Below are 15,150 nucleotides of genomic sequence, written 5' to 3'. Positions count from 1 at the left end.
CCCCTGGAGAAGGGAATGGCAACCTACTCCAGGATTCTCGCCTGGAGAATCCCATAGACAAAGGAGATTTGCAGGCTACATTCCATGGGGTAGCAAAGAGTCAGACATGAGTGAGTGACTAACACACACGTCCCAAATATTGCATGAACATAAATGTTTCATTTGCTAAGTGTGGCAGCTCCAGATGGTAAGCTTGTAGAAGGGCACCCGGCAGCTAGTAAATGCTCAAAGTGTCAGATGTTATAGTCTGTTACTGGTACCTTTGGGGCTAAATTAATGACTTTGGAATTTGGTTTGGAGGAGATTGTTGTTCTTAGTTTTGCATCTACACAACCTTTTGGCGTTCAGTTAGGATGACCTTGCACTTCTGGTCATGGAGCCACAGAACATCTTCCATGGGACACCAGGCCACAGAAGCCCAAGTAATCAAAGACTCCCAGGGAAGCCCACATCCAAGGCCTCCTTCACCTGGCTCCACTCCCTCTCTCACCACCTGCATCTCAAAGTAGAGATGACTCTTACCTACAGGAGAAGCAAAGAAACAAACATGGATAGAAGGAAGTGACATTTAATCCAACCTACTGCCTGCGGGGCCCTGCCCCAGGCACTTCCTGTGTGTTTTCTCATAATCCTCCCAGCAACTCCAAGGATGAACCTCAGGACACCCATGAACAACCGTTGGGTGAGAATGCCTCCTGACCTCACAGAATCGTGCAGGGGAGATGAGAAAATGAAAGCAAAAGCCCCGAGTGTGGAATAGGGGATTAATATGTTTCTTTTCTTTCCCCTTTTTTCACATTTCAATTCCCACTGTCCAGTGGGACTGCACAATTCAGACTGTCCAGGGCTGCACAACCCTGGGGAAGAGACAAATACCAGGCCTGTTGGCCTTCCCTCCACACACATTGCCCGTACAAGTTGTCTCCAGGTCTTGGGTCTCACCTCCCCTGATTTCTGGTGCCCTGCAGGCCTCTGACGCGCCTCTCTTATTCTTCCAAACTGTACCCTACCCATTGAGCCCCTTCCTCCAGGAAGCCCTTCAGGCTGAATACACAGCTGGAGGAAAGATAGCAGGGGCACCCTTCTCACCTTCCAGGGCCCAGCATCCCCAGGGATCCATTCCCCTTCCCTGGAGTCAGCTGAGCACTGCGGGAGCCGGGCCATCTCCCAGCAAGCTCGCCCTTTAATAAGCCAGCAGGTCACATTTTGTTCTCTTTAAATAAGCCTTATAGAAACATTTAAATGTTTATTTCGCTCATAAATTCCCAAGAATGCACCACAGTTTCCTAACTGCCTGGGCGCAGGGATAAATATAGGCCAGTGTCACAGACGGGAATATTAGCTTCCTTTCCCCCATGTCACGTGACGAGCCCTGGCTCGGAAGCTCTGAGCAGCAGAGCAGCCCCAGCCCAGGCAGGAGTGGGGAGTTTAGCTCCTGCACTGGGACCCTAGCAGCCGGTCTGGGAGAGGACTGTGCAGGCAGGCAGTGTGGGGTGGTGAAGTTGGGAAGTCTACCCTGCTCGGTGACCTCAGGCAAGTCATTCAACTTCCCTGGGCTTCCTGTTCTCAAACATTAGTTGGAGCAAATAATCCCCATTTTCCAGGCCCGTTTTAAGGGTGACAACCACAGTGAGGATAGTGACAGAGGGCGGGCACTGCTGTAGCTGTATCCCCAGGTCCCTCTCTCACAGCCTGGAGGGCAAACAAGGACTGCCTCTGGAGAGGAGGACTGCTCTGGCCGAAAAGAGGCTTAGCACTCTCGTGACAGGATAAAAGGATTCTCTGGGGACTTCCGAGAAAATGATTATTCCAGCAATGAGTCCTAAGAGCATGGGAGAGAGCAGCAGTGCCTCTGCTGAGCTCAGCTGGTCCTGGGGCTCCTCCCTGCCAAGCACGGAGGATCAGATTCTGGCTCCCAGAAGGCTCGCCGTTGCCCACTGTGTGGATTTCCCCATCACTCATGGCCTGCCCTGCCTTTATAGATCTTCTTTCCTGCCATTGTCTGGTCTATTCCTAGCAGTCTGGGGTTGTTGCTTGGTTGCTATGTCTTTTCCAATTCTTTGTGACCCCATGGACTGTAGCCCACCAGGCTCCTCTGACCATGGAATTTCCCAGGCAAGCATACTGGAGTGGGTTGCCATTTCCTTCTCCAGGGCATCTTCCTAACCCAGGGATTGGGAACTCCTGCATGGGCAAGCGAGTTCTTTACTGCTGAGCCACCAGGGAAGCCCCAGTCAGGGGATCACCCACCCCCAGATTATCCTACCTTCTTTTCACTGTTTTTACTCTCATGCCATCAGCCTTTGAAGTGTGAAAGTGCACAGAGTGTCTATTAGCCTTCCCCTGTCGGGGAGGAGGGTATCACTCAACCAGTTGGCCATTCATCCATGATTATCTTCTATCCTCTCCTCCTCCTTCCTGTCCATCTCCTCTTCCCTTAAGTCCAGGCGTTTAATCATCCATACAGCCAATTATGCACCCAGCCTATCACACAACCATACATCCCTACGCTCTTACATATGCAAGAGCCTATGCTGAGGGTTGAAGATACACACATAGACCCTGACCCTAAAGGAATGCAACCTGACAGGGTACTCAGAGAAATAAACAAAAGACAAGCTACTCCATTGCTTATAATAGGACCAATAATTGTAATATACATTCCCGACCATCTGTAATAATCAACATTTCTAAAGCACTTTCAGCTTTGTCCTGGACAGTTCCACAGCTATAACCTCACAGCTCTTACTCTCTGACCCAAACCACTAGAAGACATCCTGGTAGAACAGTCCTCTTGACTCTTTCTGAGCTTCTCGTCCATAGAGGATGGGTCATCAAGCACCTACCTCCCATGCCTGGGGTTTCTGGTGTCCAAGACACTGAATTTACTGCTGGGTGGGACTAGGGAAGGAGGCAAAGGTGGTGGGAACACCTCAGCAGAAATGGGTTTGAATCTCCACTCAGCCATGACACATCATGTGAACTTTGACAATTATGTAACCTCTTCTACAAAATACAGATAATAATAATAATATCTACTTTGGGGGTTCCCAGTAGATATCTCCTATATCTTGTACATCAGACTCGAATGTTTTACTGACAGTTTATTTGAAGATTCTTCACTGAAGATCTGAACAGAGTCTGTTTCTGCAAAGAGCAGGATGAGATAAGGATGAATTCAAAATCTTCAAGTGGAGTATTCAAGGTTCTCCTCAGTTTCTGGTGGTTAGAGTGTACTTCCTTGCCTCAGTTTTCTCATCTGTAAAATGGATAATAGTCATACAGATCTCCTAGAATTGTTGATGTAAAATGCTTAGAGCACTGTCGGTCACATAGGAAGCGCAGTAAGTAAGAGGGTTCTCATAGGGTTAGTTGGGAGGGTGGTGGGGGGTCTCCCCACTCTGCACAGTCCTTACCAGTTTCCAAGTATTTAACATGCATTATCTATTTCGCCTTCATCTCCTTTCTGACAGAGGATTGATTCTCTGAGTCCTGAGCCCTTTTCCTACCAGTGTAGAGCACCCATTTCTCCAGGGCCTCCACTGGGGTATAGATGGAACCCAAGCCCACTGACCAGTGAACACAGGGTCTGAAGAGCCAAGGGGAGGTGAAGTGGAGAGTGACACTGGCAATCCACCTTACACAATCACATGTGTTAAGGTCTAGATATTTCTGGGGATGGCATAGAGCAAAGATCCTCCAGTTCCTGATCAGATCAGTTCCTGATCTGAGAACAAATCAGATCAGAGAGACCTGTTATTCAACTGTAAATCCACAAGGAAGTGAACTCCCTGAGAGTGGGGCCTTGGTTGGTTAGAGCTCAATAAACACTTGGTGAATGAATTCAATAAACATTTATTGAGTAAATTAAACTCAGTTCTATTTGCTGAGTCAGTGAACTGCCATCCCTTTCCTGTGTTCTCAAACTCCACTGCATTGTAATGGGGTGTTTTATGGGCGAGAAAGAAGAAAAACCATCATTCTAGGCCTGTTTCTTAGCTACGAGCCATGAGGCAGAAAAATTCAGGCCTTGTTACTTCTTTATTATGTGACTTTGGACAACTGGCTTAACTCTCCAAGACTTACCTTCCTAACCTATAAAATGGGTACAGGCATTGCTAACTTACAGGGCATTATAAAGATCATCTGAGATCGTGAGTGTAAAGAGCTTAGCCTAGAGCACAGTAGGAACCTCACATGTTAGCTTCTCTCCTTACATCCAGATATAATACCTAAGTGCTCTGAGCTTTCCAGTTTCCTGGGGATGATGATCTCTGTCCCCACAGTGGCATTAGAGGACCAACAGCAGTGATACCTGTGAAAACTTTCTACTAGACCATTTTGTGCTGTATGAGGGACTGAGAATTTTGTTGAGTACTAAGTAAAGTTGAGTACTTTACTTAGCACTGGCTATCTGTTATTCTGGTAAAGTCAAGTTGCCTAGGTTTGAGTCTAGGCTCTTACAATCTAACCCCTTAGCTGTGTTACCTAGTGCACCTTACTTTCTTTTCTGTGCTTAAATTCTTCATCTATAAATGGAAATAGCAATAATATCGACCTCACAGAGTTAGTGTGAAAACTAAATGAGATAATATAGACATAAACCTAGCATAGTGCCTGGAATTGCCTTAAAATTAGCTGTTGTGAGTGGCTATTACTGTAACACTCAGCTTATAGATAAGGAAGCTGAGGCATGATGAATAACCCACCCAGGGTCACACTCAGCACAGGCCCCCTTCACTCTGCCACATGGCTAATGTTTCATGTTCCTATGAAACAGAAGCATTTCCTGTGCCTCTGGAGCTCCCTGGCTGCTTGGGGAACCCTGCTTGGAATGCTTCTCTTCTAACAGGACAGCCACGTGGGATGATGGTAGTGCGTCTGGATTTGTCTCTTACTACACTAAGCAGGAAGAGAGTTCCAGGTTTGTTATGGTGGCAGCTACCATGCTATCCAATTCTGAGCCAAAAGACGGGGAGACCTCGTAGCTTCATGGTCAGAGGTTCTAGGAGCTCCACAAACAGATCCTTTCCTGTTAGGGCTACATGCAGAGGGCTGCTTTTCCAAAAAACACTCCAACCTCATTTTTGGTTAAGTAATAATTGGGGTAGGGGTCAGGGTGGGAGCAAGGATGCTGCTGGTGAGTTGAGTGCTTCAGTGATCATGTCAACCAGATGCTGCTGTATGTGAGGGTTAAACATCAGTTTCTGTCTAGAGAATCCGAAAGTGCAGTACAGTAAGTCCCCTACATATGAACCTTCAAGTTGTGAAGTTTCAAAGATGGGAACGTGTATTTGCATGTAAAATCACGTTATTTCACGCATCTAGCGTACTTTGTCTTGTGCAAGCATCCTCTACAAGCAGTTGTGCTTTTGTGTACTTTACTGTACAGAACTGTATAGGGTGCAGGAGTACAGTATCTTTATTTCAAGCCCAGGATGTCCAAAAGTATAAAAGCTTGCTATGTTCTGTGCTTTTTTATGTATTACTTGTGTGAAAAGTATTATAAACCTATTACAGTACAGTAGTCTACAGCTGATTGTGTTAGCTGGGTACCTAGGCTAACTTTGTTGGACCTATGAACAAATTAGACTTACAAATGCATTCTTGGAACAGAACTCCTTCGTATGTAGGGGACTTATTGGATCAAGCAGGTGCTCAGGGAAGCCTGGAGTGAGAGGAACACGTGTGTGTGGCCTGAGGCGGGAACAGCAAAGTGGCCTGGGTTTCTAGGGCTCAAGATACACCCAAGCGTGCTGTTTTATTGGGACCACAGCTGTGGCACTTCAGGTTTGTAAGGTGGTAGGTTCTACAGGGCCCAGGTTGGCTGTCTCAGACAAGTGGTTTTGGGAGCAGAGGACAGCATTCCCTTGGTCCTAGCACCTCTCACAGAGGCCCCAGTGCCAAAGCTGACAGTGCTCAGTGCAGGGCATAGACTAAGAGTGTGGGCTCTGGGCCCAGGGCGTTTCACTTATAAGCTGTGTGACCGTGGAGGAAGGTACTTAACTACTCTATGCCTCAGTTTGCTCAGCTATGAAATGGAACTGATGATACCTACCTCACAAGGTGGCTTGAAAGTTAACCGAGTTAATAGAGTAAGGTCCAACAAGGTCCATATGGTCAAAGCTGTAGTTTTTCCAGCAGTCATGTACGGATGTGAAAGTTGGAAGGCTGAGTGCCAAGGAATCAGTGCTTTTGAATTGTGGTGCTGGAGAAACTCTTGAGAGTCCCTTGGACAGTAAGGAGATTAAACCAGTCAACCCTAAAGGAAATCAACCCTGAATGTTCCTTGGGAAGACTGATGCTGAAGTTGAAGCTCCAGTACTTTGGTCACCTGATACGAAGAATGGATTCATTGGAAAAGACTCTGATGCTGGGAAAGATGGAAGGCAAAAGAGAAGGGGGTGGCAGAGGATGAGATGGTTGGATAGCATCACCAGCTCAATAGACATAAATCTGAGCAAACTCCAAGAGATAATGGACAGAGAAGCTTGGTGTGCTGCAGTCCATGGGGTTGCAAAGAGTCAGACACAACTTAGCGACGGAACAACAACGAAAAGAGTAGTACCTGGTAGCACAAGGTTAGCTGTTATTAGTGGCTTTATGGATAATGGAGAAGTGGGATAAAGGAGTGGTTAGAGAATGGTGGTCAGAGTGATGCTGGAGGAGATGATGTGAAAGATGTGAGGTCAGCTTACATGTGAGGCCAACCCGGGAAATACTGCTCCGGACACAGCCTCACAGAGGGCATCGTCAGGAGGCTTCAGTTCTTTGTGGGTTTTGATTATAGCTTCTGCTTGGGATGTTAAACAGTATATCTGTCTGTCTGTCCAAGTCTGTGCGTGTACGAAAGTGTGTTTAGGTCTGGCACGTGTATGAGTGTTTGTGTGCTTATGAGTGTGTGTGTGTGTGTGTGTGTATGTGTGCGTGAGCAGAAAGAAAAACAGGATCTTTTGTGTTTTTGTGTGAGAAGGCCTCAGCTAGTGCTCATGTCAACGATGGGAAGTGGGGGCTGGGGTCTGAGGAACCAGAAGTAGGGCCAGACCCTGAGGAGCTGTAAACTCAGAAGGATGTTTTTTGCCTGCTTCACAGAATGGGAATTCACACGGCACCAGGAGTTCCAGCCCAGTCCTCCTGGCCAACCTTACTTCCCCGGCCTCTGCAGCTGTGAGCAACTCAGGCTCCAGCCCCAAAGGCTCCAGTCTAACTCTTAAGACCTGACAGTCTCCTGAGGCTGCGGCTGCTGGGGAAGCCCCATGTGGGTTGTCTGCTGGGCACTGCAGACGAAGATGCTCTTCACTTAGGATGCCTGTGGGCTTCTGGAGGACTCAGGGAGGCCCAGAGCCTGTCAGTCAGGGCAGGGAATAAAAGGATACTGAATCTGATAGGGCCTTCAGCATGGGGTCTAACCTGTCCCAGTTCCATGGTCCCTCAGGCCAAAGAAGGCCCTCAAGAAGGCTGGGCTGAACAGACAGAGTCTAGGAGGCAGCCACTAACACTCACCCTGGGGAAGGGATGAGGAACCAGAGGTATGGAAAAGTTAACAGACTCAATGCCAGGTCTCTTGACCAGCATGTGGAAGAGCTGTGACTTCAGCCCAGGTTGACCTCACTCCAGAGTCCATGTTCTGAAATCCTATGCTAATGGGCATCTCACAGGATCCGGGTATCCTGGCTCCAACTCTCCCTGGTTCCTCGTGGGTCCTTTTCCTGATGGACTCCGGCACTGCAGAGGCTATTGAGGCCCACAAACAGCCTCTTTATTTTCTTATCTCCCCGTGAGCACATGGAGGACCTTCAGAGACCTTGAGGGCCCAGGGTCTACATTATAGAAGTCTGGTTTGGGAAAGTAAGTTTGTGGGGGCTGGAATCTAGAGTTTCTGCTGCTCAGCTGGGGCTCTCTGACCCTCAGCTGTATGGTGAGCTCCTGGCACGCTCTCCCTGCTTAGTTATCTCTAGAAATTCATCCTCACCTCTGACCCAGTGAAGGTACACCTATGTGTGGTTTGAAGCCATGATGGGGAGAAAGGCCAGCAGGCTTTTGTGCTGTCTGGCCTTGCATCTTGAGGAGGTTTGAAGTGTCTTTTAATTAGAGAGGTTCGAAATCAAGAGGAACCGAACTCAACGTGAAAAGGATCTCTTCTCTGAGGATGGAGCTGTGTCTTTGCCCATCTTTCATTAATTTATTTTTTAGGAACACTTGAATACTTGGGGAGCAGGGCATGGCAGCTGTTCAGGGGAGTTGCCCAGGATTCGGAAGCTAGATTTTGCATCAGAACCTGTCTTAAGGGCACTATCATTGTGAGTAAAGTGGACAGGGTCAGGGATGACCACAGCAAGCAGTGATCCAGGGCTGAGGGGTAGAGATGCTAAGGGGACAGAACCTGGGAAAGGGAGTGGCCTGAGGATAGGGGGCAGTGACATTGGAATCCAAATGTGTTTTATTCTAGCTTCCTAGGTGGCTCGGTGGTAAAGAATCCGCCTACCAATAATGGAGATGCAGACAATAAGGGTTCGATCCCTGGGTCAGGAAGAGCCCCTGGAGAAGGAAATGGTAACCTGCTCCAGTATTCTTGCCTGGAAAATTCCACGGATAGAGGAGCCTGGTAGGCTACTGTTCAGGGTCACAAAAGAGTCAGACATGACTGAGCACACGCAAGTGTTTTACTCTGTTTTCCCTTCTTTAAACTCCAAGATTTCAGTAGATCAGCAAAATTTTGGGGGGGTAAACCTTACAGTCACTGTTGGTAACACTGGGGGAATTGTCCACACGTGATTAGGAGCAGCAGCAGGAAAGGGGCAACAGCGGAGCACACAGTTTGGGGAAGGCTAGGTGTCACCTGCGGAGGAGTGGAGGAACAGTTTGGAGCCACTGAAAGCACCCAGCGAGCAGCACCCACTGTAGCCCAAGACATTCCTGGGAGCGGGGCTCAGTAAAGCCCTGAGCTGGTGCCTACAGCCAAGGGCATGGGGGCTTGGCTCAATGTCATTTAGAAATTCATGGGCTCGCCAAGGCTGCCAAGTTCTACAGCATCTCAGTCCCATGAGCTTGGGATGTGGGGATACAAGAGGCTGTTCTTTTCTAAGTATTTATTATCTTAGTTCCCACAGTTACGATGTGAAAAGAAAACAAATGTCATTATAACATGAAACTATTCACTAAGAATCTGCCCACTTTTCAAGTGTGTCAAGTTAATGCTAACTCATATAACCTTCCCTCACTTAACAAGTGTCTCTCCCTCAGTCTCAGGGACATTTGGAGAACTCTCAGATACAACAAGATGTATAAATTCAGTGCAAACCAACTGCAAAGTTCATGAAGTTTAAAACACCACATCAGAGAACTTCACGTACAAGGTCTTAGATCAATGAGGAGCATATGGATTTGGACCAGTTAACAAACGAATTCAAAATTATGAGGATGATGGAAAGATAGATTCTTCATGAGGGAATATTGAGGGATTGAGAGAGGTCCTTAGGAAAATGAATGAAGCCCTTAAGTATCAAACAAGCAGAATCTCTTAATGAAGGTGCTATAAAGTAAAATGTAAATGTTGTGACATCATGTGAACAGATCGCTTCATTGACATAAAAAATATGTAATACAAAAATCAACATACTTGATTAATTCTCTCTTCATTCTAAAAATTAGCATATAAGCTATATTTTGTAATATGTACGGTTAAAAATTTATCTTCACAGTTTCATTTGTACAGTTCAACCTCAATGAGACCTTTCAATTTCCTTTCATCATTTCCTTTTTTATAATAAAATCTTACTGAAACCCTTTTTTACTATTTACTAAGAAACGTTGATCTTCATTTTGAGAGGATTCAGTTTAAGTAATCTTGTGCTGGTGCCCACAACCCTGACAGGACAAGGCCCTCCATGCTGGTGGTTCTCCTCCAGGTATGTCTCCATCCTAGGAAGGCAGCGTGACTTCCCAGGAAGCCTCAGTCAGACACAGCCTAGGCGGTTCCACTCTCAGGGTATGTGGGGGCCGACTCAAATGACCTTTGGATATTTATTCCTTGTTGTGGAAGCCACACACCTTCCCCAGGCCCACTGCTGCCTGCAAAGGCTGGTGGCAAACCCTATGGCCTCAGCCCAGGGCGCTTGGCATGGCCCCGGCCAGGCAAGCTGCAGGAAGGGAGGAGGCACTTACTTGGCCGGCGGGGCTCTGGGCTGCCTGTGGCTCTCCGGGGGGCTCCTCGTCCTCGGGAATGTGGGGCATGGCAGCCTCCTGGCGGGAGTGACTGCGTGTGCCCGGAACCTCCGCTGCGTCAGCCCCAAAGATGCTCCAAGAGGCCTGGGCTCCACAGGCTGAGGAGACGCCAAAAGGACAAGTCAAATCCAGTCCCATCCCTGACCCATGCTGGGTCCCATTTCCAGGAGCCACAAACCACAGAGAGCGCCTGCTTGAGTTTGCATCAACAAGGGCTAAAATAGGCGAGCAGAGGGCATTTGGAATTGCATTTCCTCCTGCTCTTCACTCTGTTTACAAAGTCAGAGGTGACCTTAGAGATTTTGCATCTAATTTAGGCTGTACAGGAAACAGCCATCCCAGAAGGATGCTTCAGACTCCTCGAAGCCATAACCGATGGAAGACACTCCAATGGGAGCAAGACTTGTGTTTGTCAGCCATTTATTGAGCAGCTACTTGGTGTTAGGCATTATCCTAGGGATATTACAAACATCACCTAATTTAATCCTCATGCTATAGGCATTACTATTTGCATTTTATAGATAAGAGAACTATTTAGAGAGTGGAAACCACTTGCCCAAGTCATACAAAGACCAAGCATTTGAATCAAGATCTTCCTGATTTGGAGGTCACTGTACCTTACAACCTTGCTTGGTCAGATGTGGGAGGAGAAAGGGATGGTGTCTCCTGACTTCCTGCCCCATGCCTCACCTCATGCGTTTCAGCAGCAATTCTGATCCTCATTTGAGGAACAGCCCTCACTGGACCTGACAGGACTCTGCTAAAGTCATGCTTCTGGAGGCTCAGCCAGAGTGGCTCTCATGTGCCTTGTGCAGTGCACAACCCCAGCGACCTTGGGTTGCTGCCCTAAAGCCACACGTAACCCTCCCCTTTTCTTTTAGCTCTCTGAAAAAATAAATAAATAAAATAAATTAAAAAAAAATAAAGCTGAGCACCGAAGAATTGATGCTTTTGAACTGTGGTGTTGGAGAAGACTCTTGAGAGTCCCTTGGACTGCAAGGAGATCAAACCAGTCAATCATAAAGGAAATCAGTCCTGAATATTCATTGGAAGGACTGATGCTGAAGCTGAAACTCCAATACTTTGGCCACCTGATGAGAAGAGCTGACTCATTAGAAAAGACCCTGATGCTGGGAAAGATTGAAGGCAGGAGGAGAAGGGGGCGACAGAGGATGAGATGGTTGGATGGCATCACTGACTGTATGGACATGAGTCTGAGCAAGCTCTGGGAGTTGATGATGGACAGGGAAGCCTGGCATGCTGCAGTCCATGGGGTCGCAAAGAGCTGGACACGACTGAGTGACTGAACTGAACTGAACCCTCCCCCATGAGGTAGCAGCCTTGAGACCTGGTTGGGGTTGACCCCAGTCAGCATATCTCATCCATTTCACCATTGATTGGCTCAGGGCTAGACAATAGATCCAGACTAAGCCAATGAGCATGCGGCAGTGTTCTGGGACCCAGATGCTCTCTCTTGCTCTGGGTGGTGGAGTGTGCAGGTCTGGTGCTATGGATGCCATTTTGCCTCCATGAGGAAGGCCAGACTGAGGAGAAAACTTGACACCTAGAGGAAAGCAGAGCCAGGAGATCTGCAGAGAAATGGAGCTGGAGCCCTGGTCAAAGCTCACCTGCAGCTGGAACTATTTCTTAATTATCCAGTTACACAAAGAATTAAGTCTCAGAGTGTTTAAATCAGTTTGAGTTGGGTTTACTTTTAACTACTAACTACTGTTACTTGCAAGTACTAACTGCACTTTCACATTTCCTGGCTGTTAAGAAGTGTAGGACCAAGATCTGGCAATAAACCTGAGCCAATGGGTCTGGCTCCTCTGATTCCTCTTAGAAAAGGGGACTAGTCATGTCAGGTCTCCATCTGGAGAGGCAGGACAGCAAGGTAGAAGGAACACAGGCTGGGAACCAGATATCTAGATTTGAGGCAGCCCCTCACTGGCTGCTTAGCCTTGAAGCCTGGCTTCACCTCTGAGCCTTGGTTTCCTCATCAGGGAACAGTGATAAGAACGCCTCCCATGCAGAATAGTCCCAAGATGAAAAGAGAGCTCACTCAGCATGGAGTAGGTTCTCAGAGAGGCCACCTGCATGCTGGTCTATGGTCCAGAAGCTTGGCTTGAGCCCAGGGGCCTCTGCCTGGCCTCTTCTCATCCCTAAACCCTTTTAGGTCCCCTGACCTGGAGGGTGAGGAACGCCTCCAGGGACCCGAAGAACCAACAGCCAGTCTGATTATACAACTTTGGGGGTTCCTTGAAGGAGCTGCTCTGGGGGACAGCAGATGAAAACCACTAGAGGCAGATGTCATCCTTAGACCCTGAGCAAGGCCACAGTCAGGAGCTGCTGGGACACACAGGGGAAACGGAAGACACTCATCTACTGAGTACCTACTATGTGCCAGGTCCTATGCAAGGTGCTGTCTACTGGAGAAGGAGCCAGAAGGCCCTGCCACCGCCCACGACCCTAGGAGTTCTTCTTGTCCCACCTGTCCCAAGAAAGGGCTCAGGAAGGCGCTAGAGTCACTGTGCTATGGGGTGGCTCAGATGTGGCATCAGCCACAGCTCTTACTGACGCCCGCCACCCAACACACACCTCTAAACCAAGCTTCCTGAGGCAGGCAAGGGGATCACAGATACCCAGATCACGATACCACAGGTATCGATTGATCACAGATACCCAGAAATCCATGTTGAATTGTATTTTAAGAATTGGAGAACTTTATCTCTGAGAGTTTTAGTCCTTGTGACCACCATCTTGACTTTTGCCATTCTCTACAGAACACAGGGAACCCCATTCAACTCTGAAACAGTTGGGGTGACCCCTGCTGGTAAGCTCAAGAAATCTCGAGGACCTGTGAGCTGACCTCCTTCACCACAAACACTCACATCTACTCTACCATGAAGATGAAGAAGATGTGGTCTTTGCCCAAAAGGAGCATGGAGTCCAGTGCGAGGAGACAGCCAGAAAACAACATAAAGGGGGTAAACACTTTGAAAGTGAGATGCTTTCCCAGAAAAGGCTCCCTAGCTTGGGAAATTGGGATGAATGGAATACCATTTTAAGGAAGATTTCACATTAGAAATGGTGTTTAGACTGAGCCATAAATACTGAAATGCTGATGGAATTTCTCTGAACAGAATAGCTGGAGGAGGTGACAGGAAGGTGGGTCATTGCCAAGAGGACAGATTTAACCTGACTTTTGGGAACAAGAGCTATGGGACCAGGGTATGCTGTGCCTCCCAGGCCAAATGGTTTCTGTATAAGTACATTGAGCAACAGGTTTGCCCAAAGGTGAGCTCTGTGATGAATTTCTATCACCTCGACTTGGATTTCAGCAGCAGGGACAACAGTGATATATTGTGCTTAGTCGCTCAGTCATGTCTGATTCTTTACAACCCCATGAACTGTAGCCCGCCAGGCTCCTCTGTCCATGCGGATTCTCCAGGCAAAAATATTGGAGTGTTTCTATGCCCTCCTCAGGGGATCTTCCCAACCCAGGGATCGAACCCAGGTCTCCCACATTGCAGGTGGATTCTTTACCATCTGAGCCACCAGGGAAGCCCAGGGACAATGGTGGTGCTGGGTAAAGTATAGGGTAGCAGTGTTTGAGGGCAGCAGAAAAATATCCACATACCCCAGTTCTACCCACGAAATGGACTACATGTCCCAAGAAAACTTTTTAAATGATATGTTGTGTGTGTGTGCAAGTCTCCACGCTGTCTTAACAGTATAGTTTCCAAAACAGGGGAGGTAACAGTTTCACTTTTCTTTTGTCTTAATCTACCTGAAGTGTATTGTGCTCTGTATGCTAAGAGAGATTCAGACAATGCAGGGCATATTCAAAAAAGGGGAAGCAGGACAAGAATTTGTGTTTAAAGAATTAAAGGGACTTCTCTGGTGGTTTAGTGATTCAGACTTCACTTTCCATGCAAAGGGTGCATGCTTGATCCTTGGTCAGGGAGTTAAGATCCCACAAGCCTAGTGGCCAAAAAACCAAAACATAAACCAGAAGCAATATTTTAACAAATTCAATAAAGACTTTAAAAGTGGTCCACATAAAAAAAGTCATAAAAAAAGAACTCATGACCTTTAGCCTGGAAAAGAGCTGGTACAGGAAGAAATAAAATCTATTTGCAGATATCTGAAAGCCATTCATGTAGTTCTATTGTCTCCAAAGGGTAGATGCATGGCCAGTGACAGAAAGGTGAGACCAAGGCAAGGAAATGCTTTCTAGTAGTTGGAACCATCAGAACATGAAATGGGCTGCTCTTTAAAGGAGTGAGCTCCCCATTCCTGGGAGAGTCTCATCAAAGGCTGGGGCAAGGGTCATAGGATTTCTAACCTACTTCAGGGGCTTTTTCCAACCCTAGGAGTCCCTGAAATCCTGAACTCCTAATCACAGCAAACCACAGACCTGAGGGACCCATCCCATAGGATTCTAGGGCCACAATATTCCAAAGTTGCATCAGAAATATCTCCACTTCCTTTCCTTTACCTCCTGCTCCTTAAGAAAGACCTTCAGTCAATCCCTGGATCAGAAAGCAAAGTAAAACAAAAACAAACTGAGACAAGCACCAAGAGGTGTCAGCTGCTGCAGGATAAAGCAGAGTGGAGGCTGGCTGAGGTCCCACACTTGACAGGATGGATCCCCGAGTTCTCCAGGGGGAGCCCCAGCAGCCCCGCCCATCCAGGCATTTCCCACGCTGCTCCTGCTCCGTTGTTTTCTCTCCCACCCATTACTATAAACTCGCTGCTTAAAATAGCAAGGTAAAAGCAGAGTCCCTCCCTCAGGGTGACATCTGGGTTCCGTTGGAGCTCGTGGGCACACGGACCTCGCATCCATCACAGCAAGTTTAGAATATAATCTCCAGGAAGTGGTGATCTAGAGCACCAACCCAAAAAAGGAAAAAATATTTAGTA

General features: G+C 47.6%; 1 protein-coding gene across 10 annotated transcripts in view; it reads right to left on the bottom strand.

Moving 5' to 3' along the window:
- The window catches only part of IRAG1 (inositol 1,4,5-triphosphate receptor associated 1), a 120,608-nt gene that overhangs the window by 63,886 nt on the left and 41,572 nt on the right, over positions 1–15,150 (bottom strand). For 4 of the 10 annotated variants that reach the window (XM_081545287.1, XM_081545288.1, XM_081545290.1 and 1 more), the window contains exon 2: positions 10,165–10,322. The exons of 4 other annotated variants lie outside the window; for them this stretch is intronic. In XM_081545287.1, the coding sequence (XP_081401413.1) occupies positions 10,165–10,322 (158 nt within the window). Of the gene's footprint in view, positions 1–3,101; positions 3,260–8,558; positions 8,562–10,164; positions 10,323–15,150 lie in introns of those variants that run through there. 2 more of the 10 variants (XM_081545293.1, XM_081545298.1) reach the window with 2 other exon arrangements.

The sequence above is a fragment of the Giraffa tippelskirchi genome, chromosome 11 (genome assembly GCF_054371585.1).
Source record: "Giraffa tippelskirchi isolate mGirTip1 chromosome 11, T2T-mGirTip1v1.2.pri, whole genome shotgun sequence".
Taxonomy (NCBI): Eukaryota; Metazoa; Chordata; class Mammalia; order Artiodactyla; family Giraffidae; genus Giraffa; species Giraffa tippelskirchi.
Note: the sequence above shows the minus strand (reverse complement) of the source record. Positions and strands in the feature narration are given on the sequence as shown.